The sequence below is a fragment of the Galendromus occidentalis genome, unplaced genomic scaffold (genome assembly GCF_000255335.2).
Source record: "Galendromus occidentalis unplaced genomic scaffold, Mocc_1.1 scf7180000077453, whole genome shotgun sequence".
Classification (NCBI taxonomy): domain Eukaryota; kingdom Metazoa; phylum Arthropoda; class Arachnida; order Mesostigmata; family Phytoseiidae; genus Galendromus; species Galendromus occidentalis.
The window spans coordinates 72,682-97,858 of NW_003805441.1; the positions used below are offsets into that span (position 1 = coordinate 72,682).

General features: G+C 51.4%; 6 protein-coding genes across 7 annotated transcripts; 4 read left to right on the top strand and 2 right to left on the bottom strand.

The window, feature by feature from the left end:
- The first annotated feature begins 321 nt into the window (after positions 1-321).
- On the top strand, positions 322-1,197 carry LOC100903656 (uncharacterized). The gene is made up of 3 exons (XM_003743927.1): positions 322-506; positions 716-928; positions 1,015-1,197. The coding sequence occupies exons 1-3, from the start codon at positions 426-428 to the stop codon at positions 1,195-1,197; spliced, it is 477 nt and encodes a 158-aa protein (XP_003743975.1). The 5' UTR covers positions 322-425.
- Positions 1,198-2,224: 1,027 nt separating this feature from the next.
- On the bottom strand, positions 2,225-12,312 carry LOC100903795 (ubiquitin carboxyl-terminal hydrolase 24). Its single transcript, XM_029111624.1, has 13 exons — positions 12,103-12,312; positions 10,953-11,115; positions 10,597-10,808; positions 10,177-10,468; positions 9,726-9,913; positions 9,519-9,633; positions 9,102-9,424; positions 8,718-8,975; positions 6,898-8,577; positions 3,846-6,739; positions 3,629-3,739; positions 3,198-3,492; positions 2,225-3,058 (listed from the first exon to the last, which is right to left on the bottom strand). The coding sequence occupies exons 1-13, from the start codon at positions 12,310-12,312 to the stop codon at positions 2,225-2,227; spliced, it is 7,575 nt and encodes a 2,524-aa protein (XP_028967457.1).
- Positions 12,313-12,823: 511 nt separating this feature from the next.
- Positions 12,824-15,539, top strand: Ns2 (nucleostemin 2). The gene is made up of 2 exons (XM_003743929.2): positions 12,824-14,801; positions 14,940-15,539. The coding sequence occupies exons 1-2, from the start codon at positions 12,882-12,884 to the stop codon at positions 15,537-15,539; spliced, it is 2,520 nt and encodes an 839-aa protein (XP_003743977.1). The 5' UTR covers positions 12,824-12,881.
- A 52-nt stretch (positions 15,540-15,591) lies between these two features.
- LOC100904088 (F-box/WD repeat-containing protein 9) lies at positions 15,592-18,191 on the bottom strand. The gene is made up of 6 exons (XM_003743930.2): positions 18,127-18,191; positions 17,186-17,521; positions 16,658-17,035; positions 16,482-16,559; positions 16,045-16,314; positions 15,592-15,920 (listed from the first exon to the last, which is right to left on the bottom strand). Exons 2-6 carry the CDS (start codon positions 17,501-17,503, stop codon positions 15,840-15,842), a joined length of 1,125 nt encoding a protein of 374 aa, XP_003743978.1. The 5' UTR covers positions 17,504-17,521; positions 18,127-18,191; the 3' UTR covers positions 15,592-15,839.
- Positions 18,192-18,305: 114 nt separating this feature from the next.
- On the top strand, positions 18,306-22,743 carry LOC100899841 (tRNA (adenine(37)-N6)-methyltransferase). 2 transcript variants are annotated; one of them, XM_018639762.1, is made up of 8 exons: positions 18,306-18,391; positions 18,524-18,677; positions 20,902-21,048; positions 21,139-21,395; positions 21,519-21,684; positions 21,856-21,984; positions 22,114-22,268; positions 22,380-22,743. In XM_018639762.1, exons 3-8 carry the CDS (start codon positions 20,937-20,939, stop codon positions 22,566-22,568), a joined length of 1,008 nt encoding a protein of 335 aa, XP_018495278.1. In that variant the 5' UTR covers positions 18,306-18,391; positions 18,524-18,677; positions 20,902-20,936; the 3' UTR covers positions 22,569-22,743. The 2 variants fall into 2 exon arrangements, with proteins under 2 accessions (XP_018495278.1, XP_003743979.1); XM_003743931.2 differs by lacking the exons at positions 20,902-21,048; positions 21,139-21,395; positions 21,519-21,684; ... (1 more) ...; positions 22,114-22,268; positions 22,380-22,743 and having other exon boundaries at positions 18,363-18,391; positions 18,524-19,760.
- A 265-nt stretch (positions 22,744-23,008) lies between these two features.
- Positions 23,009-23,855, top strand: LOC100904369 (divalent-cation tolerance protein CutA). Its single transcript, XM_003743932.1, has 4 exons — positions 23,009-23,065; positions 23,184-23,317; positions 23,399-23,495; positions 23,604-23,855. The coding sequence occupies exons 1-4, from the start codon at positions 23,009-23,011 to the stop codon at positions 23,769-23,771; spliced, it is 456 nt and encodes a 151-aa protein (XP_003743980.1). The 3' UTR covers positions 23,772-23,855.
- Positions 23,856-25,177: the final 1,322 nt, after the last annotated feature.

Consider the following 25,177-nt stretch of genomic DNA (forward strand, 5'->3'; position numbering starts at 1 on the left):
ACCCCTCCCTGAGTCCCGAACTCTCACTTCAGTGTGGGAGACAGCTCAGCACTCAGTAGCAGCAGTAGGCGGCGAATCATATGTTCGAGGAAAGCGGATGCGCAGTTGGAATCTACCGAACGACCGAATATCCCCGTGATGGACTGTCATCGCAGCTTTCCCCTGGGGGCTCGGAGTTTTCTCCCTCAAACGAGACGGGAGTTCCCTCCTTTGCTCCGAGAGGCGTTGAGAGCCCCCTCCGTTAGCACAGCCGAGGGAGGAAGATGTAGGAGCGAGGGCGGCGGCGACAACAACGTGTGTTGGACGATACCGTTTGAATCCGATGTTTACTTGGAAGTGGCGCGGTATGATCGAATATTCGTGTTGAGAGAAGTCGAAGGATAGATAGACCTGTTAGCCTTTGGTTCCCGCCTGGATTCAGAGACATGGACTACCCGGATCGAGTGGGTGAAATCCCTCGAGTTCTCGCTCGGTCTGAGTTCGCAAAGCGGATGTTCAAAGAAAAGGTCAGTCTCCTCTGGATTCCCGATCGGGAGCCGCCGGATCGTAAGAAGATACAGCCCCCGTCCACAATTTTGACCTCCGCTCTCAAGCACTGGAAATCCTCAGTCACCACAGCACAGACATTCCGAATGCATTCGTCGAACTAGAGCCCTCGTCCAGGGGATATCTCCGGTAGAGGCCAGCGTCAACGAATTCGAGGCATTTGTTTCAGGTTGAGCGGGAGCGGATGCAACAGGCGGAACAATCCAAGTTCCGCGCACGCGAATGTGAGGTGATTAAAAGGAAACCGTTCCAACCGATTCTCGAGCATAATCGGACGAAGCCTGATGATGTTGTTCTGCACTCGACGGTCCGGGCTAATGAGAGACGGAAATTCGAAGAGTACCTCGGCGAGAAGAACAGATTGAAAGAGGAGCACGAGAAGGTTCGGAATTCAGCGTTCTCTGTAGAGCCAGTTCGGGTCAACGTCGATGATTCCCTTATCCCTTATCTATTGCTTTCGCATCACAGGAAGAACGCGCTCGACAAGAGATTGAGGCCCAAGAAGCCCTGAAGATCTACCGCCGAAAACTAGAGTTCAAAGCGCGACCCGTACCCGGCTCAAATTGTGAGCCCTACAGGCCCCAGCCGTCCTCCCGGCTCCTCACCGTCCCCGCAACCCCTTTCGTGCTCAAGCGATCCCATAGTAAATGAGCTGAAACTCATACACTCATTGTATATTTCTTGTCAGTGCCTGGAAATCTGCTGAGATTTCCCTCTGGTCTTTGTCGGCGTGAATTGGAATTCCTGGAAAAGAGCTCGAGGAATTCGGCTGTATAGGGGACTCGCTTGTGTCATTCCTCTGATTCCATTAGATATTCGTTCGAGCGCTCAAAAGACTGAGAGAAAAGGGGAAAAAATTTGACCATGTTCTTAATAAACTAATAGTACTAATAGTATTGGGTAATGAGTAGACATTACTACATTATCGCTGAAGACCTCCCCTCAATCAGATCTATCCAGTCAATGGATGATTTATTCTCACAAAATTCATACACCATGGATTTTCCCAATCATTTCCATTGAAATCAAATCTCTCCCATGAGACCGACAGGATTCCAATAGCCCGCGTGATTTCAGATTTTATTTCCGGATGATAGCCGCCTGAGAATTCGCTCACTGGCTCGAGATGTGAAGTCTCCCACACGCGTGACAGGTCATCGAACGTCGTTTACAATTGTCAATTTTAAGTCGTAAATCGAAGGAACTGTGACACATATTCCCTTCAGAAAGAGTCAGTGTCAAGGGCAAACCAGGGCTATAAAATCTTCGGGGTCCCGGTCTCGATTCGCAACCGTGCTTTTCAAAACCTCCTTCAATCGAGAGGATAACACTCATTCGCTGTACAAACATAATAATCTTCTCCGTCATCCTATTTATAATATAGACACAAGCTGTACACACTCACTCACGAGCTGCCTGACTGAGATCACAATCATATGCACGCAATCGGTACATCGGTAGACTCGTCTAGTAACTTCATTATCGAACATCACGCATGCTAACAATTCTCCATCAATTATTTCAACTCGATGAACTTTTCCTGGAGCGTCCATCGTTCACTCTGAGAGCTCTGCCGTCATCCATTCGCAACAAACCTCTCTCCCGGATGATCCGCATACCTATGGATTCGATTTCGGACAATTTCATCGAATTTCACGAATTTGGTCTTTTGGCATCATTAACTGTCTGTCTCCATCGGCACTTCGCCGGTTTCGGGCGAACTAAGCTCGGAGAGGAGCGCTGTCGCCTCGGCCAGAGTATCCTGAGCTGAGACCGTTCGTTGGAAGGTTTTCGTGTTCGAGTCTTCATTGCTCATCTCCACCGCACCGTCGTCTTTTCCCTGGCCGTCTGAACTGGTGACGAGCCGCTCCATTTGATTTTGCAGCCACTCGACAGCCCATTGCCAACTCTGGACGCTCTTGACAAGGTACTCTTTGGCAGTGTCGGTTTTCGTGGCCAGAGTCACGAGGAACTTGATCCCCTGATACGCGCGACGACTATCGTTGTCCTGATTCGCGGCCACGATCGATAGGATACCGTCTTGATCTGGGGGTGCGCCGTTTATGATGAGCTCCACTCGTTCGCAGCACAGGTTGTCTTGGATCTGCATGAGCTTCATCAAGAGTTGAGAGAGATTCCTCAGTTCGTTGGAAGACACCGTTGCGAAGTGACTCATCGCTTGTTTGATGATAAGTCGCGACAGGTTTTCGTTACAGTAACTCAGCTGAGCCAAAAGACTAAATATTGCTCTCGCATTTGCCAATGAGGTTTCGGCGCACGCGCAGATGAGCTCGTGAATGAGTCGATACGTTCCTGGAGAAGTCAACGATTCCCTGACAAGGTCGGGCAGCGGGAGCGGTTGCTCAACGGAAATCGGTATGATATTATCACACTCGGGCTGAACGGTGTACAGGGGCGAGAGATCGCACACCTGGATGAGACTCGCCAACGTCCGATGGACGAAGATCAGCTCCTGAGCTTGGCTCTGACTCCATCGACGCGGTACAAGTTCCTGGGGAAGAAATCGTCCGATGAGCGACTTTTGAAATACCAATCTCTATCGTAATCTGATCATCGAGGGGACGAGCCCAGCGATACGGTCTCGGGGATTCCCCCGTTTCTCCGATCTTCGTGATCGACGCGTTACTTACGTCACTGCTCAGATCGCACGCTCTCTCGCCCAGGAGGAATACGACCAGCCGTCGGTATGCACCAAGTCGGAACAATTGCTCACAGGTTTTCGAGCCGACCTGCGCATACGAAGACAGCACTGTGAAGTACTCGTTGCTTTGTCGGCAGTTTTCTTCTACTTCTTTGTCTAATAATTGCAGGAGCTTCTCCAGCACAAGATCCACTTCTGCTGATTTGTTCGAATGGAGACACTTGTCTATGATCCGACTGAAAAACGACCGAATGTTCCGCAGAGGACAGTCGAGAAGGTAAAGCCTGCGGGGAAGAGGAAAAAAATCGTCGATCAGCGATGAAAAATTTTGTTGTTGCTGTTGGATGTTCCGATACTCAGAATAAGAAGCTATGTGAATGCATGTAGCACAAAGAAAAAAAAATACGGACAAATACGAACTTGATCAGACTGGAGCCCTGGGTTGAGAAAAAGCGCAAGAGCCACAAGGCTGCTGAGGCACTCACGATGAGCAACTTATCTATCAGGGCGATCCAGTTTTCGATGACTCCACTGGAACGAGACGAGTCGCCGTTAGGTACATTGGAAGACCGAGAGCTATTCCGAAAGGAACAGGTGGTCAAGCTTCTATGATAGAGCGTTCGTCCGTAGAACCTACCTGTCCTTGTGCTTGTACTTGAGGTAGGTGTTCAATAAAAAGTGAGTTCCCAATTTTATGCTCTCCACCATGAGCTGATCGAAGTCCTTGCTGGCCACGGGCGGACCTTCCACATTAACAGAGCACAGTTGCAGCATAAAATTCATGTAGTCCAAATTGTAGAGTTCCTTATTGTGCATGAACTCCAGATTCTCCTCGTGAACTTGTTGTTGGATCTGTGGAGGAACCTTCGACGGGAACAAGCCCTGTCTCTCGCCGTGGTCAACCAGGTGGGTCAGCTGACTGAGACTGTCAGCCTTGAGGGGTGCCAAGCACGCGCTCTTGCTGCCGCTGTGCACCTGCATTGGCTTCTCGACGTAGAACGAGAAGCGTCCCTTATGAGCCTTGGGAGTCTTCGCCGATTGGGGGTTCGCCGAAAAGTTCTTCCGTTCGTAAAATAGCATGTAGGCATTCCAGTGCCGGACGCGGTCTTCGGGATAGAACGAGGAGGTGTCGGAGACCTTGGCTTTGTAGTTGCCTCCAAAGCACTCGGTCTCCAGAGTCGAGTCGGTGAGCTCAATTTTCTCGACGGTCGTGTCGTTGAACTTGAACCACGTGTTGGGTAGATGCTTTTCTCGCCTATCTTTGATGAACGAATAATAATGACCGGCATTGGCTTGCCCGCTGTGCACGACGGCCCCAACCAGTTGATAGCACTCGTTGCTCTCGAACAGATCTGACCCGCCGCTGTCTTTCTTCTCGAGATGCTGCATTGTGTACGGAGCCATGTCCAGTACCCACGGGAACTTGAAATAGTAGTCGAACTTCACGGCCCGATTCGCCTCGAAATCAAATCCGAAGCGTTTGAGTTGAATGGTCAATACGGGGGGCAGTTTCTTAATGCACAACCTTTTCACAGCGTCCCTCTTCTGTCCGCACTGCTCACAGAAATACGCGTTGTCTCCGCTCAGCAGTTCGCCGCGGACAAACTGCTCGAGGCTCTCGACCAGGCTCTGGCTCTTGACCGGGAGGTTCAGAGCCATGAAAGACTCGTCCCGATCGTATCTGTGCGGACACCCTTGACAGATCATCTGATCGGAGAATATACCCTCGTAGAAGGGTTTGAAAAGCGCGTCGGTGGCCACCTTCTTCTCGAGATATTCGTCGACCTGGTCGACAAGGTGCGTGAAGAACTCGAACGCGTCGTGTTGTTCTCTCACATTCACCGGAATGCCCCAGAGTCTGAACGACTTCCAGAACTGTTCCGGAATGTAGTATTCCAGCTGGGAGTCGGTCAAATGTGCGAAAACGTTCTGCAGCTGATAAAGTATTGTGTCTGACTCGACTTTCTCGCATTCGACGCCGAGGATCGCTTCTTTCAGTTGAGGTTGCATAAAGATCTGTTGGAGGACCGCGTTCATGTAACAGGTGGCCCCGGCGTTCTTCAGTCCGACGAGGCCCGATCCGCTCCGACCGCTGATCAAAGGCTCGAATTCGAATTCTTTGGCGAGCTCGCTGTTCAGCCTGTGGTGCCGTTTCACCAGCCAGTGAGTTATGCTCACCATGTTCGGAAGACTACTCCTCGCTAATTCCACGAGGATATTATAGGCGGCCCGACGGCTCTCGATGGTCGTGCATTTTGGAATGAAGCTCTCGAACGGAACTTTGTTCTTCACACCGATGAAGGACGATGCGGGGAAGAGATAGTGTTCCAGGAGATTGTTGATGAGAGTCTTCCCCAGAGCGCTCTTCTTTTCTTCGTTGCACAGTAGCAGCGCTTTTATGAGACTGAAGTGGCCGGCCATCAATTTTCCATCGGTTTCTTCCAGCGACTTAGTTGTGGTGAAACCCTGCATCCAATTAATTTCCTCGTCCAACATGCTTCCCGTATCGACCCCGTACTGCTCGTGATTGACCTTCGTGTCGTAGAGGATTCTACAGGCCAGGTCGAAATACTCGAGGCATTGCGCCAGAACCTGTCTTGTATGGCCTCTGGCTCGACTAGAAGACACCCAGAGCGGTAGTCGGGACTTGAGCAGCACCTGCAGGAAAAAACACCGGGAGTCGTGCTGCAGCTGACTCAGATGGTAGAAACCCTGTGAGGCCGTTTTCCGCACGCTGGTGCTCGATGCGCCCACCAGCAGATCGATTATGAAGGCTTCGACGCACTGGAGCTCTTTGAAGAACGAGAGGCCGTGCAACATGCGTTGCTCGAGACACTCGACCAGAAACTCCAGCGCTTCGATGGCCAATAGCGAGTCGAGTCGCTGAGAGCTGTTGTCGACGAGCTTTGACGACAGACTCTGCATGTCGATGTCGTTGCTCCCGTTGCTTCCGGCCGAGCCCCCGCTGTCCATCCGACCGTGGAACTGACGTCTGGAGTCGCAGAAGTGACCGCCTTTCTGAGGGAGATTATTGTTCACGGCCGATAAGCAGCCCACGGCAGACGCCCACGCCACCCGAATGATTGCGTCCAAGAGTTTGTGGAGCTCCCCGACTCGCATCTGCAGAATAAGCAGCTGCAGGTCGACCTTTCGAGGCGTGAGTCCCGTTTTCGCGGGAGGTAATACGAAGTCTACGTTCCCTTTTTTCGCCCCCGCCGTTGCAGCAGCGGCTGACTGGTTCCACTTTGCCGGGGAGGCGGACGGGGTTCGACAGGGGTCGTTAGGCTGAGGGGCAACGACCACCGGTTGAATTGCAGAGTCGAGCACGCTTTTCCCACAGGAGAGGAAACGCAAAACTTGAAGAGCCGAGAAGTAACAGCCGCGTTGAATGTTGTAGTCGATGTCGGACGGGAACGTGTTCTGGTGTAGGACGTTCAGGATCATTGCGACGCCTCCGGCTCGCACGAACGCCTCGCAGAACGCTTGTGAGAAGTTGTCCTGGTTCACCGGCATAAGCTTCGCACTGAGAACCTGTAATCGAAGGGAAGTACTGTTTTTAGGGGAACTATGTGCGAATCGAAAAAAGAGGAATCAGAGCATCCGAGGGGGGACATGGCTCGGACGAGGGACGATGTCGAGGGAACGCTGTCATCATTCAACTACAAGTCCACGCGTCGGAGATCGCTCACCTGAAGGTTGTAGAGCAGCTTGAAAGGCTGTCCTGTGAAGCCGAAGAGCTTCTGCAGGACGTCTTTCGGATTGATCGGCTGGGAGATCTGTCTCTGCAGAGGACTCACGGTCGGTCTTGGTGGTCCATCGAACGCCAGCTTTCGTTGGGTTGAAGCCGGAACGATGGGATCGACCTTTGTCCCGCTGCGAATCGAGTCCAAAGCCGCAATGACTTGGGGGTCCGAGGGCATCAGATCTAGCAGCGTCTGAACCTGAGTGATTATCTTGGGGTTTTCCAAAGCAGCTACGAGCTGATAGAGCATATTGAAAACGGCTACGTTGTTCGATATCACGACGCTGGGCAATTCCTTCTCTTGTTTTGAGTAGTTCGAAGGCGAAAACGCCGCCGAAGGTTTCAGATGGGAGGAATATCCGACCGGAGATGAGCTTCCCGCCGAGACCTCCTTGTCCCGATTGGAACCTCCTTGAACTTTGACCTGGAGGAAACATTCCTCGGCTTCCATGAGCTGGGGAATCTCGCATAGCCGTTTCATGTCCTCTGTTGCCGAGAGGATGATGTCACCGTTCAAATAACACAATGTTGTCTGAGCCGTGGTGCCCAGGAGTTGGTTGACTTTCTTCTTGGTCGCCTGGATCGTTGCGTTCGAGTGGCATCGCAACAGCTGGAAGTTGATTCCGTCGGTGGTGCATTTCAGTATGATCGGATAACCGAAACAAGAGACACCGTGAGGAGCTCGCACGCGGACACTGCCGTGGCTGGACTCTATCGAGCTGATGTAGCGTTCGACAAGGTGTAATAAACGACATATCGCCTGAGTTGAAGACGGGAGCGGAAATTTTTCCGGCGTGCAGTTGTTCTCGGTTTCGCCTATCGTCGCGCTCATGATCGCAGTCACCAGCTGCGGATCGTTGCAGCTGTCGGCCACCTGCCGGAGCCTCACGTAGCATTGCTGGGCGAATTGAGTGTGGAGTTTGATTGGGTCTTTCTTCAGGGTGGGCGACAGTTGCCGGTAGCATATGTCCAGGATGAAATCGATGCTCAGCTCGGCGATGTCATCGGTTTCGTTATTCAGAACCAGCTGCCAAAGGTAGTCGGCGCCGATCAGTGAAGCTTTCTCCACCGTGAATTGCTCGCGGTTCTTTCGGAGATTCTTCGCGTCTCTGTTCACAGCTTCGAAGAACGCCTTGAAACACATGAAGGCTTTGTGGCTCATTGTGCAAGGTTCGATCTGCATCAGTTTTTGCTCGAAGAGTTTCAAGCGAGTCTCCTCATCAAGATCCATCATGCATTTCTCAAAGAACTCGAAGCACATTTCCTGATCGGCGATGCACGAGTTCGGATTCTCTCTCGAGAGCGTCTTCCAGATTTGGATCGCTTCCTGAAGCGTCAGGTATTCGTTGCATTGGTTCAGAGCGAATTCGAGAAACTCCAAGTGCTCCGAAACATATTCTTGGTGCGTGTAGAGATTGTCTAGATGTAGCGACGTTTCCAGCAGACAGTTGTTGTCTTTCAGCATTTTCAGAGGCGTCGGCGGGGAATGTCTTTGGAAAAGACTCGCCTGCCGGTCGGCTCTACGGCTCGCGTTGAACTGCTCGACGGAGCGCGTGTGGCACTCCGACAGGCTTTTCGTCGCGAGCGAAACTAATTTGGCCGTCGCCTTAAATTCATCGAGGAAGTTCTGGAATATGGAAAAATGACGTCAGAGGGGAAAATCTCCGAGAATCGCCGAGGGATTTCGCACGGAAGGAACGCTTTGTCTCTTCCGCCAGTTGGAACCTTTGGTTTTTTTTTTAAGTCGACAAGGCGTCGCTCACTGACCTTATCTTGCTTGGAATTCGGCGCGTTACGAGTCGTTGATGTTCCACAGAGGATCCATTTGAGGAATCGTAACGACGGGAGGACGAGGGAACCTGAGCTGATATCGCTGATACATGCATCGGCGAATTTCTTCTTCGCTTTGCCTTTGTGATTACTGTTTAGCGCTGCTAAGATGTTCAGCAACTGCTCCAATGAGTGTTCGACAAGATGACGGCTGAGTTGTGGAGTTTTCACCAATTTCCAGATCAGGTCCAGCGTCTGCAAAAGCATCAGGATGACATACATGAAGAGACCAATCGATACGACTGACGGATGCCTTGAGTGAGGAGGAATAGCCGATGCTTTTTGATCTACATATGTTCTTAGTTGGAGCTCGATCCTCACCAAAAGAGAGTTCTCGACGCGGCAATTCTCTGCGATCAGATCTTTGCCCATTTTTCCGAGAAATGTCATCAGCCTCTTCTTTGCCTCTTCGGAGCAATTCTCATTCCAGGACGTTTCGACCAAGGAGAGCAGCTTCCGAAGCAGATTCTCATTGAAGTGGCACGCCGCCGCAGCGACGCAGTAATGCACATTGTCCGCCGTGGTGCAGTTCTGCCGATCCTGCATCGCCCAAATACGCTCAACGTCCTCCTCGGTCAAAGTTGACGCGACGCACTCGATGACGGCCTTTAATTTATCATTGTAGTGCGACTGCTCGATGTTATCTGCGGATACACGAAAAATTCCTCGATCAGGCAGCCGTTCTTCAATCGATCTGCGTCTCTGTGCATTGGAACTTCTCCAAGCGATGACACTCACTTTCAAGCACCAAGTGCAGCACCGAGTTCTCGGTCAGCCATGTCACGAGGAAATCCCTCGGAATGCTGACCCGTGTCTGTTTCGTGGAAGCACTCTCCTCGATCAACTGGATGATCTACAAACGAAAACAAGGAGCTCACGGTCATTGCCAATCGATGACCCCGACTTGCCGTGTGAGACCCATGAAGCCCATTCAATGACTCTCACCTCTTTGAAACCGCAAGTTCTCGCCGCGAAGTGCGGGCTCCGCAAAAGTCTCAGGATGACTTGCATCGCGACTTGCGTGAAGTCTTGCAGCTGATCGGACCATAGGAATGCACAAATTTGACGTAAGGCGTTCACCAAGTCTGGTAGATATGATATGTTTTTCACTTTCAGATCCGCGTCCGTCAGGCCTACCGAAAAGATAAATTAGTTTAGCTCGACTCGAATGGGCGGAACCCTTCAAACTGTCCTGTGCGGACGCCTGGAAAATTAGGCGGATAATCCGTTGTCTTGGGCATGGCACTGTGACTCATCCACCGCATGTCACATGGTCATTGGAATCATCGATAACGCAGCCGGAGAGGTATCGATTTCCCGATGTTTTGACTACTCCGACTAAATCGCAAACAAAAAGCATCCTATCATGCATTCATCACGAGCCATCCAGACTGACCGTTGACGAATTTGAGCGCTTTTTGAATACAAGGATCAAACACTTGTTTCATGGGCTCTAATTTATACAGTTGGGCGGGTTTGGATAAGGGCTGAAGCATCGAGGCCATCACAGGACCTGCCACATCTTCCTGTAGGAAAAGTGACTGCATCGAGTCAAATCCCCATTGGGCAGAAAATTTGTTCAGCAGTTCCTGGAGCCAACCAAACTCAAACGAGTCCGTAACATCAGACGGTTCCTCATACCTGACGTTTCGATTGCGAACATGAAACTCACAATCCGGATCAAATACCTGAAATTATCGGAATCTTCTTTTGAGTTCAGAAACAGAAACGAGCTTCGGAATATCCTCGACGCGCCTCAAACGAGCTGAGAGCGTGATTTCGCAATCGAATCATGGCATTGGCAGCAAACACTTACAATTGAAAGTATTGATAGGACACTTTCCGGTGCTTGACCCGATCGGAGGTAAGCGCAACAGACGTCGATGAAGATCAAAGCCATGTGTTTGACACCCTCTTGCACATCTTGAGCCCAGGAGGACACTGGGAAAGATGCGCAGAGTTTTCGAAAACACTCTGGCATGACATGGTCCACGAACTGTTTGCAGCCTTCATCTGTTTCAGCCGTCCCTGCATTGAAATTTGACCTTAGTGAAATCCAAAACGGACTTGGAACTCAGCGCGTCCCGACGTGCGACGGCGGAGCCCTGATCCGAAGTCTCCGGGAACTCCCCATCGAGCGGGAGAGGAATCGACCCTCCAACCGGAACTAACCCGCTTCGACCAGCCGGATCGTTGCCTGCATGCATCGCGCAAGCGCCTCATCTTCCTTGTACGGTATCGACCAGTCCTGTACGAATACTCTATTTTGGAGATCTTGTAGGAACGACGCCGGGAACTCTAGCGGATCGATGGGTTCCATCGGTGATGCGGTGATCTGGAAAAAGGTAACACGAGAGATGAGATGAAGTTCGGACATTTAGAAAATTGGAAATGAAAAGATTCATCGAGCCGTTCCTCGTATCAGGTACGGGGCGTCATGGCGTCATGCTGGACTGGAGATAAGGAAAGATACACCCATGAGTGGCCGCCGGGGGCGGCAAAGGTGTCGGTGTGTGTCATCGCATGCCGTTTGGAGCCTCTCCGCTTCACGGCTGCCCGGTTATGATAATACCTCTTCGAGGGGAAATCTCTCTCAGAGCCGTGACTACATTCCCAGACCGGGAATTGGCCCCTTGCGACTCATCGAGGACGAAATAAATCGACTCATCGATATTTATCTGAATTATAATCCATCCTCTTTGCTTGATCGAATTGTCGAGCCTATATGCCGATGCGATATCTCGCAATCCTGCCGGCTCGCGCGCGGACCGATACCCGTGAGCCTATTCCGGCAACGGGAAACTGTCACTACGTAGGATTCCGGCGAAGACGTAGATGACGGGTGCCTCACCCTCTCTACAACAAGTTGCCCGCCATAATCGGGATCTCCCAACGTGGGCACCGCCGCTGCCGTAGGAGTGACAGCTGACAGACACATGGGGTCAGGGCTGCAACAATGTTGTAGAATCACTCAATGAAACCGGACACGCAATCACGTCGGAGCGAGAGCGTCGGCAACCGGGCGGCTTGACGTCGCGTTCTCGGCAAATGCGCAGCTTCCAGATGAACATGGAGTTGTTGTTGTTGTCCGGAGGCCGAGCGCATGTGCCGCTAGACGACTAATGAGGGGTTCGGTCGGGGAGGTAGCGCGAGCCAGAAACGTATTTTCCACCTTCGAACATTTTTGCACGACGCGCGTCACCTTCCCACGGCACGAAATCGAGCTGTTCGAGATCCACGCAGAACCGAACGGGCGCGGCTCGGTGGTATTTCGACGCGCCTGCCGCTACTTCGAGAACGTCACTCACAGTAAGCAGGATACAGAAGTGGAAACACCTACCTGCTGAGACGTCGAGCTGAAATCGTAGTTGATCTCGGGAAAACATCGCGGAGGATCGGATGTGAGGATCGACACCGCCTCGCTAACGTCATTATTGGCTTTCTTGAGGGCGTTCTTGATAGCCGTCACATCGCTGAAGCCCATAGACAGCAGGGTTGCGATGTTTTCGTCGTCGGCGAACGTGTCGCCCATTGTGAAATAGGTTTGGTGCGGCTGCGAATCACGTCGCACAGCGGCTCATCACGCACCGCCACAGTCCGGTCCTAATGTTGACGTTACGCACAGAAACTGCGAAGACCGATTGCACCGATCTCGCTGCTCGAGACGGCAAACTACGGAAGGCGTGAGCTGTGATCGGCGGCGGAGAAGGGTGCAGCCATTTTACGCTGGATGTATTTTCGAGACCGCATCTGTTTACACTGATTAAGCGTGACCGTTCGACGCTAGCCGTCCCGGTCCCCAAAAACAGTCACCGAGCTCGGTTCGGAACCCGAGAGAAGCGTGCTCCTCTAAATGCGAGGTGCGATCGCGACCGCTATCGCTTATGGTCGCGGTCGGGTCTTTGGAGGATGCGAGCCCACCGGGAGTCCTTTAGGGCGTATTTTGGTCAGCGCAGCACGTGGATTCCGAGACGGAGTTCACCAGTAGTGCCAGAGCGGCGAGAATCGTGGCAGTAGGCGCGAGACACGTATTTCCGAAGTGAATTCCCGATTTCGTTCGACTCTGTGACGTGTTAGTGCGGTGTGCGATCAGTGATCAACATGGGGAAGGATCACAAAGTGGCTCCCCGCAGGGGGATCGACAAAGGCAACCATTCGATGAATCCGGACAGGGAGCGCAAAAACACCAATATGAGGGACCGAGCGACTATTCGGAGACTTTTAATGTATAAGAATCAGGCACCGATTCGAAACCGCAAGGGGAAAATCGTCAAGGCCGCACCGTACCAGAGCTGGGTTTCGAGCGGAGCCGTCTCGAGGATTGCACCGAACCAGAAGTGGTTCGGCAATACGAAAGTCGTCACTCAGACCGCTCTCCAGAAATTCCAGGAGGCCCTGGGCAAGGTCATGAAGGATCCGTACCAGGTCATCATGAAGCAAACGAAACTCCCGGTCACGCTCTTGAACGAAACCGCCAAGACGAAGAACGTCCATATCTTGGACACCGCCTCCTACGAACAGACTTTCGGTCCCAAAGCACAACGTAAGAAGCCCCTAATCCGGGCTTCCGATCTCGAGGAGCTCAGGAAGATGGCTGAAGATCGCGAGAATAAATACAAACCCGAGGAAGACAGAGATCTCGCGGTGGACACCGGAGGAGTTCGGGAGGAGGCCAAGGATAGCATCATGTTGAAAGGTCAATCGAAGAGAATTTGGAACGAGCTGTATAAAGTTATCGATTCGTCCGATGTTGTCATCCAAGTGTTGGACGCCAGAGATCCCCTGGGGACTCGTTCGAAGTTCATTGAGAATTTTATCCGGAAGGAGAAAGGTCATAAGCATTTGGTTTTCGTGTTGAACAAGTGTGATCTCATACCGACTTGGGTCACCCAGCGATGGGTGACCACTTTGAGTGCCGAGTATCCGACGATGGCCTTCCATGCCTCTATGAGGAATCCCTTCGGCAAAGGGGCTCTCATTAATTTACTTCGACAATTCGGAAAGCTCCACACGGACAAGAAGCAGATCTCTGTCGGCCTCATCGGATACCCAAATGTCGGCAAAAGCTCCGTGATCAACGCTCTCAAAGCGAAGAAAGTGTGCAGTACCGCTCCCATTGCCGGAGAGACCAAGGTCTGGCAATACGTTACGTTGATGCGCAAGATCTACTTGATCGATTGTCCCGGAGTTGTGTACCCTCAGGGGGATAGCGATACGCAAGTGGTTTTGAAAGGTGTCGTCCGGGTGGAGAACATCAAGGATCCCGAAGACCACATTCCGGAAGTACTGAATCGAGTCAAATACGATTACCTGAAGAAAACCTACAAAATTGAAGATTGGAGCGACCCGACCGACTTCCTTGAGAAAATCGCTCGCCGCTACGGGAAACTTCTGAAAAAAGGCGAACCTGATATCAATACGGTGGCCAAGATGGTATTGAACGATTTCCAGAGGGGGAAACTGCCGTATTTCGTTCGACCTCCTTCCATGGAGGAGCACCCCATGGAGGAGAACGCCCATACTCTAAAGAAGAAGAAATCGAAGGAAGGTCAGGAAGAACAGGAGATGCCTCGGGTTAATCAAGACTTCCGGAAGATTGAGCTTGAGAACGAGTTCAATGAGGAAGACATCGAGCCCTTGAAGCCGATCGAAGGCGACACCGACGACGAGGAGAAAGAAGACAGCGGGGCCGAAGACGACCAGCAAGAGACTCCGAAACCCGCGGAGAGCCCAAAGGAGAGCACTTTCGAGAAAAGTCTGGAGAAAGCTCAGAAGGAAGAAAAAGAATACAGCAGAGGGAAAAATATGCCAAACAAGAAAATCTCTGTCTATCAAGCCCGTTGGCTGGCGAAGAAAATGGGGCTCCAGTTAACGCCGATGGAGATAACGAAGACCTTGCTGGCTACCGAAGAGGAACTCGAGAAGGAAGAGGAAAATTTGCGGCGTAAGGACCGCGACGGCGGAGTTGAGCCAGTCACCATCCAGGTCAAACCCCGAGAGTTCGGCGCCGATTTCCTCAGTGTGAGTTGTCCTCGGAAATATCAATTTCCTTTGAATTCCCCTTTTCGTATGGTTCGCGAGCGGCGGCTGATCGGGCCGAGCGTATCTAGAGGAAGAATTTTCATTCTTGATGTTGCAACAAACTAATCTCTATTACAGATCGAGGATGAACCCCGGAAGAAAAAACAAAAGAAAGACACCATCGATCGATCGGCATCCGGCGGTGACGAGCCGCAGGCCTCAGCTGACAGCGCACAGCCGAGTACCAGCCGGGGGAGGACGTTTGAGTACAAAGGTTGGATGGTCGACGAAGAGAAGAGCGACCACTCCGACACCGAGTACGACGAAGCCCTGCGAGAAGAGAAGCGGAAACAGTGGAAGGTCGAGGAAGCGAAACAGACGAAAAGCAAGAGCGGTCGCGAGAGACAAGCTGTCAATCGAAAGACTCGAGGCTTCGCCGTGACAGGAATGATGATGAAGGAACTCAAGGATCGAGCCCAGGATGCTAAAAAGCAGAGAAAAATAGAAGCCGCCGATAACGAGAGCGATGAGGAGGAATCCCAGCCGAAAATCACAGGGAAGGCCAAGAGAGCCATGTACAACGCTCAGAAAGTCAAACGGATCGGAACCCATTATTATGAGACGGCGAACGTCAAAAACCGGAACCGGGACAGAGTCGGTGTCGTTGATCCAGAAATGGCTAATCGTGGTCATCAGAGAACGAGCAAAGACAGATCGAAACGGCCTGGCGGTAGATAGTCTTGTTTCCATCTATACACAAGTTGAAATAAATGGAAGTCTTGTAATTTCATCGGCAGGGATATGTTTATTCAAGCCCTCGTTCAGATGCCCATCCTCATAGCCTCCTGAGAGCTGTGGAATTCCGAGGAGACTATAGATTCAGCTTATCGCCACAGGGATCGAAATGAATGCTCTCTCGAGGCGCTGTATACAAACAACAGAGTCCGCTAACAACAACGGCAACGAAGGGGAATTTATGTACAGCCTATTCACATCTAAAATTGATATTATTGGCGTCCAAGCCTTTCACAGTGGAAATTAAACGTCGTTCTCGGGAACCCAAAATAGGAGCTCACCAGAAGCGCCCGCCGCACAGATCGTGCGATTGTACATGGCAGCCTGAAAATTCGGTTCTTACATGAGATGTGGATAAAATCAGAAATACTCGAAACGTCGATGGTGGCATCGGAGGAGTATTGATTGACCGCTACGGGATGAGGGAATGCATCATTCGTTTTCTTACCTTTGTGATGCCTCCGGGGATCGTTTGCCTCGTTATGGAGGTGAGCCGTTCGGTCGGCTCCAGGACTATGAGCCGGTCGGAACCCGCTGCGACGAGAACGCTTCCCCATGAATAATTTACACTCCGAATGTGTTTGTCGCTGATTCTCTTCTGAATAACGACCTGAGGCTCAGCCATGGTCTGCGTGTCCAGACAGGCAACATAACCGCGCGACGTTCCGATCCAAGTTTGGCCCCTATGGTGCGATATGGCTGTAGGATATCCCTTCAACTGGAAGGAAGGAGACCCGTGGGTACTCTAAGTATTTCGGTGATGGAGAAAGCGAGAAGGACCAGAATAATCGATAGCTTCAATGCTTCTCTGATCCGAGAGTTTTCACGGGACTCTCGAAGTCCCCTAGTTAGACCCGGAGAAGTATATGGACGAGTGAAACTAACCTTCTGGACGTTCGCAACTTTCTCGGCTCTGAGGTCGAAGATAGCTACAGTGCCATCTTTGCTGCCAGAAACGATCATCTGTAATCCGGAAATAGAGCATAGGGTTCAAATATATTCAGGAGTTTCCCAGCTGGATCATGGACCTCGTACTTCCGTGATAAGTGTCATGAACGTACTTCGTCGTCCATGGCCAGAGTGAGCACAATGTTCTTGTGGTACTCGAAACATTTAGTTTGACTTTTTGCTCGCTGGTCCTGCAAGTGGATCTTGGAGCCCATCGTCCCGCAGGCAACCAATCGATTACTTTGAGCGAGCGAGAGGACCGCCGCAGGATAGGTGACTGTGTCTAGCAGGGCCTCGGTTTCAATGTCCCAAGTTTTGACCGTCTGGTCGAATGATCCCGATACGAGCGTGCTCTTATCGAGCTGTTCTATCGACCAAATCCACGCGCTGTGGGACTTGTTGAATCGCTTGTGAAGGACGAGTTCTTCCGAGTCGAACTTCCACACTTTCAACTGATGGTCCCGTCCGCCTGAGACGCAGAAGGAGCCATTCTGGAAGGACAAAAAAATTTCAGCGAGAAGAACACGAGCACAAGCCTTGGAGGGCTTGGAGGGATCGAAATCCCTGAATGCGATCCCTCGCAGAATCTCGCTTCTCCGATGCCGTATTTTGACGAGCAGTGGTCGGGAACTCATAGTCACCTCTATGAATCGCAATGCGTCGACAGCGGCGATGTGAGCTTCCTTCAACTCCACGAGCCGAACACCTCCTTGTTGCCAATTATGAAATGCATTCCAATGCTCTTCGCGCTCCCGGCAACATTCCGCCCAGTCCGGGGGCGGGATGGGATACTTGCCAGGCCATTTCGAAAACAGCCGCTGTCGCCACAGCGTCTTATCTCCAATCAAATATCGGAAGCGAAGAGATACTTCGCTCAGGACATCGAGGACAAAGGACGGCTCGAGGAAATTGAATATATGCCACAAAATTTCGTTCGGCAGGTCCTCCAGGGACGCCATCTAGGAACCTAGAACATTCTGGAATAAGAGACGTAATTCGTTTGAGGAAGATGATCGCGGATAGTGAAGAGCTCTAGAGAGAGTTCTCATTCGAACAGAGCCTGCCGTGGTGTACGTAATTGACTTGCTCCGCGTGCTCGATGCTCAATGAGCGTTGCTCGCTCATCAATGAAACCACCCACTTGGAATCGCGATCCGAAGCATCCAAGGAAATATCTCTATCCGACGAAGGAACGGAAAATGATAGTCTAATAATTCTGAGCGAGAAATTCGGACGATGGGATGGAAGCTAGCGAGGAATGAATTCTTCCAAGGCTATTTGCTCCAGGTTACTCTATAGGGATATTAGTCGATCGATAGTTTGGCCAGATATGCACGGCTCCGCGTAGTTCTCGAATAGAGTTCATGGCGAAACCACGACGTCGAAAATGGGTCAGAGACCAGCGAGAGCAAGCGCGTTCAGAGTATGCGTTCTGCAGCGATAGGCTTCTCTGGGCGATCAGCTGGACGAACAAGCTGTTCGACAGTTGTGGATCCGAAACTGTCCGCTCAGAAAACTCTAATGTCGACTTCCAGCGTCTCGCGAAGGGTCTACGGGAATCATGAAATTCGGTCAAACTCACCGAGCTCTCTTCGACTCGTGGAAAACGGTAGTCCTCAGAACATTCGTCAAACTATGAGCGAAACCCGAACAGCTGAGCGGCCGCTGCTAGTGCTGCTTTGCCCAGAGCTGTGCAGAAGCACGATACCACTGGACGGCGCCATGTTGTCATCATCTACAGGAGAGGGTAAAAACTAAAACACAACTGTGTAGCGCACCGGCGAGGCTCCCGGGAGATTGACCACGACTTCGCGAATTCGAACCATCATCACTCATGGGAAAAAAACGTGAGCAGCATTGACTGAGACTTTCAATTCAAGCCGACCAGGCGTTCGGCGGATACGACTCCCCATAATAGATAGGTTGAGCGAGTTTCCAATCGAGTCGAGGATCAACAAGATAATAGTCCTGTTCTTCAGGAACAAAACAGGCGGCGAAGAAGCAAGTCGCTCCCCCGGCTCTCGTCGTCGAGGAAGTCGAAGTTCCCCCGGCAGCAGAAGTAGCCATAGTTCCGGATGAAGCGGATGATCCAGGGATGTGCCTCATCAAGAAAATCGACAACTTCACCGAACGGTTAGAAGATCTAGAAAGACGGACCCGGCTCGCACTGCGAATCCCCGGCGATGAGATCAGGAACCAGCCGAGTCTGTTCACCAGACCGATCGGTTTCATCAAGAGCGCATACCCCGAAAAAACTGGAACTCCGAGACAGGGCGTGCTGTGTCCTGACGTGCGCGCCGAGCTCACCATCGAGAAGGAAATTTTCACCAACGCACAGCACTCACTCGATGGATTAAGTGGCTTCTCGCATATCTGGCTGATATTCTGGTTCCATTTGAACGAGGGCCCTGCCGTCAGGGCCAAGGTGAAGCCCCCTCGACTGGAAGGGAAAGAGTCGAAAGGAGTCTTCGCCACCCGATCTCCCCACCGACCCAATCCGCTGGGCCTCTCTCTAGTGAAGCTCGACAAGATCGTCGGAGAAAAATTGTTCATTACGGGTGTGGACCTAGTCGACGGAACCCCAGTATTGGACATAAAACCTTTCATACGGTCCTACGATTCACCAGCAGTAGGAAGCGAAGAGAAGTCTCCCGCGAGCTGGGTCTCTCTCACGGACTCGAATCTCCCATCATTGAAAGCAGTCCAGTTCACGTCGTATGCTTTGCGGAAATTGGCGCGGTATCATGGTCGCTGCGCCGAAGAATGTGGTAACTGCCTCCGATACCTCGACGAAACTTCACTTTATGCGGCTATGGCGGAATTGCTCAAGACAGATCTGCGATCTCGGTATCGGAAAGAGAAATGCTCCGATAGAATCCAGATCGTCTCTATCGACAACCTCAAAGTCAGCGTTTGGTATGACGACGAAGGAAATGCACATGTTCTCAATTTGGAATCCAGAGATGAGAAGAGAGAGCATCCTGGAAGCGAGAAAGCCGAATTGGAATCCGGGCCGTGATGGAGAAAAATCAGGACATGACAAGTCGCACAATCTAGATTCATTCTGCGTTCCAGCCTTGCCTTCGCCAAACGAGAATTCTGAATAATCATTCTTAGAAATGATAGACTCCTCCGACCCTAGGTTCAGACTCCAACCTCGTCGCTGGGACACCTGTTGAATAATGTTTTCCGAATACAATGTTGAAACGTCTGCCGTTTCGAGATAGTACGATGCTGCATTCCTTCTGGATTCCCTCGGGCATCGATCTTCGACGTCCCGGGTAGGAGTAGGTATGGCTTATGAGAACTCTTCCCAGAGAATTGATGCTCAGATCCCGATGCCCGGCCTCGAGATTATAGTAGATTTCTGTTCGCCCTCATCTGGGAAGGTCTTGAAGTATGACCTCATCGGCGCGATAATCTTCTTGGCGATTGATGTGGTCGAATCGCGAGATCACGCTGCGCTTCCCTCGCGGAGAGAAAGGAGAAGATTGACTCGAGGGCTTCTGGTTGTACGACTGATTTCCGGAACGGAAATTCCTTCGAAGGTGACTCGTTGTGGACGAGGCGCTCCATCAGGCAGAGGAATCCGGCGCGATCCCGGAAAAGATCAAGGTTCCCCATTCCGGAGCGAGAACATCTCGAGTATTCCAAGTTACGCGCGAAATCAATGATCGCTCGGAGAGATCTTATATCCAGCTCCAGATTGTCTTATACTAAATTTATCGGGGAAGACAGCTTCCAAGCTTTAAAATCCGCTGTCGATAGCGCTTTCGACCGATGCGATGATGTGGATCCTCAGCGCTTTGTGACGTTCGACTTGGGGGATTTGCAACACGCTCAAACCGATAACAAAGGAGAGAGTGAGAAACACATCTCTGGACGATTGGCAACGGAGATGAAAATTATCGATCACCGACTCTCATTGTCCCGACTTGCTCAACGTGATCATTTCGCGTGCGTAGTGTCTTCCTCCACCGTACATCGGGTGAGTTGACGCTCCGATTCAGAGTCTCGGAACGGCCAAAAAGACGCCGCTCATGACGACTTTCGCGCTGCTCGACGTGTTTTGTTCACACGTCTTTTACGAAATCGGGGCATTCATTTTGAACGGGAAAGTGGCTCCCGTGGAGCGTTCTATCCAACCATTGCATGGAATGTACAATAACTTCGTGATGCGGAGACCCGTGAGAACGGGGCATCGTCTGAGGGTGACTTCTCAGTGAGATCATCCTCAGCGGCGATGCCGTGGAGCCGAGCCCTTCCATGGATGGAGAACTGAGATGATCTTCTCACTAAATCTTGGTGACCCTCACGTTTTCCACCGAGTTGTTTACTTCACTCTATACGATTACAGTTGGCTGACACGTCGGAGTTGAATCAACACCGACGATGAGGTTTTGGCTCGCGACTTCCTGCCTCTATTTCTCGCTCCATATCTGGGTGGCTACAGCGAGCAAGGACTATTACTTCTGGAACTACGCGCTCCACCCCTACCAGACGTGTAAGTATATCGAAGAATAATGGAAGCCTGGAATTCCGATCAATTATTATCCATAGAAATGTACCACTCTGAATACCGTCACCATTGAAGATTATCTGGAGGATTACTGCGGACCGGTGGAGGGAATCGACTGCGCTTCCGAAGCCCACACGGTCTATCTGAACGAAACCGGCAGTGGGAGCGGTCTGGTCATTCGAGGATTCAGAGCTGCGAAACCGAGTATCGAGCGTAGCCTGAGATGCTGTATCCAGATGAAAACGACTACAGAAGGTCGTTTCAATGTACAACTCGACGAAATATACTTGAAGGAACGGAAAATCGGCGAAAGATGCGATAACTACCTCCGGGTGAGCGGTCAACACCTGAAGATATTGCCCAATATATGTGTACCTTCTGGATTCCCGGACTGAGTGTTCTCGGTCGGAGGGGGTCTCGAGGCAAGTCCGCTCAATCAACATTTCCTCGCGTAGTTCAAGGGTCTCGAGGAGGAACTTCTGCACGTTTGCAGCGAGGTTGAGAAGTACTCCTTCAAGACCGCTAAAAATGTCTTGGGGATTGAGTACGTCCTCAATTCTGACAACGCTCCGAACTTCCAAAAAATCAAAGTAGTGGTCACATCCTCCATCGACGTCGATCGTGAGTAGCTCCCCTTCTCGAATGCCTGCATCAAAGACTCTTGAATCATGGACGTTTATAAAAGACGGCGGCATCAGGATGATCTTCTCCCGATCCGAGAGAGATCGATCGTCTGCGAGGAGAAGTCTGATGTGAGATGGATCATTGAATGATTGATTGATTGATTCGCAGAAATGCAAAGCGGGCGATGCAACCCGGACAAAGAACAGTGGCAATGCGACGATGGCGGCTGCATCTGGGACGGTTTCCGATGCGATGCTCACAACAACTGCGGAGACTGGAGCGACGAACTCTATTGCGGTAAATGAGCGTGTTCGGGGTCTTCCCCTGTCTTGCCCAGCGCGACAAATTGAAGTTCCGCTGCGGCAGATCGTATGTTGAATCAAATCATCCTCAGAATCTCAAATCGACGATTGAATTTGTTTTCAGGGTTCTTCTCCAGATACTGGACGGTCTTCCTCGGTATCGCTTGCGGCTTATTCGTCGCGCTGCTCATCTGGTGCGTGTGCCGATGCTGCTGCTGTTGCTGTCCGTGCAAGAGATCGAGGATGAACAACGCCAATAAACCTTTCCTATACGTCACGGTGAGTTCCTCGGTCCTATCATTGGGGAGCAACTACGGGAATTTCCAGCTCAACGCGTGAGTCGCGACTTCTGCAATCGAATTCTCGACTCTCAATCGAAACTCTTTGCAGACCCTTGGTCCGAACGGGCGGCCTATGCCTGAGCAGAACCTGTACCCATCCCTTTCGGTGCCGTATCAGAACGCTCCGCCAGCTCGGCTCACGCCATTGAATCTAGCTGGTGCTCCGCCACCCTACAACGAGAACGCTTTCCTCAGTCCAGCGCAAAATCCAACCTACGGGACGAGCTCGAAGAGTTGATCATCGCGTGATTCCGTCGGACACAGCTCCGAGAAGACACCCGCAATTCATTCCCGTCATCGACCTCGGCTGAACATGCCTTCCAGGCCGGAAAACTGTTTTAATCAAACGAATTGGAGCTGCCATGAATTATGATGAGCTCACTGAGACCTATGACATAAAGCCGAATTCCGTCTTCTCATCTGTATTACTTTCACTCAGGCTCCAAGGGTTTTGACTTGTCTCCACATTCCGGATGGGGTCTTGTGGGTCGCGCTTTGTCCTTTGCTGTTACTGAACCCGCTTCCTCTGACTGAGCCCTTCCTGTCTCATCCAACATTTCGTTTTCGATACAGTTCTCCGTCGTATTCTTTGCCCCGATGCATCTTGAGAGAAACGTTCCTTAGCGCGGAATTTTCGAAAGTTGGCGCACACTCAGACAGTCAGCTGATCCGCAAAGTATGCTGGACCGGCGTCTCTGTTGCACCCTCCTCATCATGCTCTCCTCGGTATCCGCGGTTCGAATCTTCCGACTTCGACAACTCTTAGTAGGATTCATATCTGAGGAATTTCTGCTGTTTCGAGAGCTCTGCAGCATCGCCGAATCTCGGTCTGATTTGCCTTATTGACTTTAAGGCCGTCGGGACGATCGACAAAGGGAAGGATTGCGCTGGCTCGGACGTTCGCGATCTCACAACTACGTGTTCCGGGGAATTCTCGATTTCTTACGTGACGACCCCCAGCCATGAGGTGGCTGAGAAGCTAGCCACGTGAGTTTCCTCATTTTAGACGAGAGAGGAAGTCCCGGCACTGTTGAAATGTGCTTTACAAGCGAGTCCCGTTCTCCCCAGCTCTTTGGTGGAAGCGCGTTTAGCTGCGTGCATCAATATCATCCCTAAAGTCACCTCTATCTATCGATGGCAAGGGAAGATCAACAAGGATTCGGAGGTTCTTCATTTTAGTCTTGTCTGTGCTTGTCGTCCCATCCTGACCTAACCGATCGACAGTAGATAGCGGGAGGTGCCCTTAAGGATAAATTCCCTCGTATCGTTCTAGGCGCTGATGATGATCAAGTCCCCGACTAAATCCGTTCGGGATCTGACGGAATTCGTGAAAGCGAACCATCCGTACGAGGTGTGCGAAGTGATTTCGCTGCCGATCGAGACCGGGAACAAGGAATACCTGCAGTTTTTGCATGACGCGACCGTAGGCAACAAACACTGACGCTTGAAGGGACCCCGAAGTCTCCCGGGGTCATCTTACGTTGAAGCGATGTGATCAATAAAGGCCTGCACGCGTCCAATTCGACGATCGCTTCCTCGGTTATCCCCGCTATGATCTATGTATCTGCGAAAATGAGGCATGATGTGACTCAAATCCGATGCACATCACGCGACGTTAATGTGCTCATTATCGCAACCTTATCCAGATCTCAATTTGTGATAACCATAGCATATAGAATTGTATCGCTCACCCACTCCGGAAATCGTAAACATTGGAAATTATTAGGTGGAGGAATACTGCGGTCCGGCTGAGGGAACCGACTGCGGTTCCGAAGCTCTTAGCCGTTGCTCTGAACGCAACCGGTAGTGAAAGCGTTCTGGTCATCCGAGGATCCAGAGCAGCGAAATGCTGAGAGATGTTGTATTCCAATGAATACGACCACGGCGGGTCGATTCAATGTACGACTCGACGAAATAAACTTGGAGGAACGGAAAATCGGCGAGAGGTGCGATGAGGAATTCCAAGTAGGCGGTGAATACCTGATGATATCGCTCGATATGATGAAGCTGTATCAGATCTCTTGCAGTTCGATCTCTTTCAACCGATGTCGACCCCGGCTGCCTCTGAACGCGAGCCGAATTGAGAAAAATACGTCGGAAGGCTTCCGAGGGGATTTCTTCAGCTGTCGACCATGGAATGGAATAAAAGTGATTGTTCTGCGTCACTAATGGGGCAGTCCGTACGGTTCCACCCCGATACCCCGATTCTCGATCCCCCGATGCTTCAATTCGCCGATGCAGCGAGTCCCCGAGCGGCCTCTTCAAGAACCCATCACTCATCTCGAATACTTCCATGAGCTACCGATCACTTTCGATCGTGGATTCATGGGTGTCCTCCGGAGGCTCCGGAGGCACCCTCATCCCTCGGTGCAATCACTGATTCTCTCGCAGGAATCACCCCCATGATTCGGGGGGCTGTTCGTTGATCGAACCTGTCGATCGCGATTCATTTGCGAAACGCAGCTTCTGGGGTTTGAGAACAGCATGTCGGGAGCGAGAAGATACGCTATCAGTCTTGGTGGTCGCAATGTCATACTCTCTCTCCTGGAATTCGAGCCAAATTATCGATGTGTAAAAGTCTCCGCGCCTCCCTCGGCGTTTCCCGCTGATGCACCGGTGGTTCCACGGAACTATATTCATCAGCTGGATGCATCAAAAACATCTTCTTCGAAATGAAAAATCTCGCTACAACCTCGTAGCGGATGAAACTCGTATCTCTATTGACCCTGGCCTAGGGCACGCATGAGCCCAAGACTGGACTCAGTGACCGTTCGGCCGCGCGGAGTTGGATGGAGTGTTTCTCAGACACTAGCGGTGCCTGCTCGTCGTCTAGGAACGAAGAGTCGC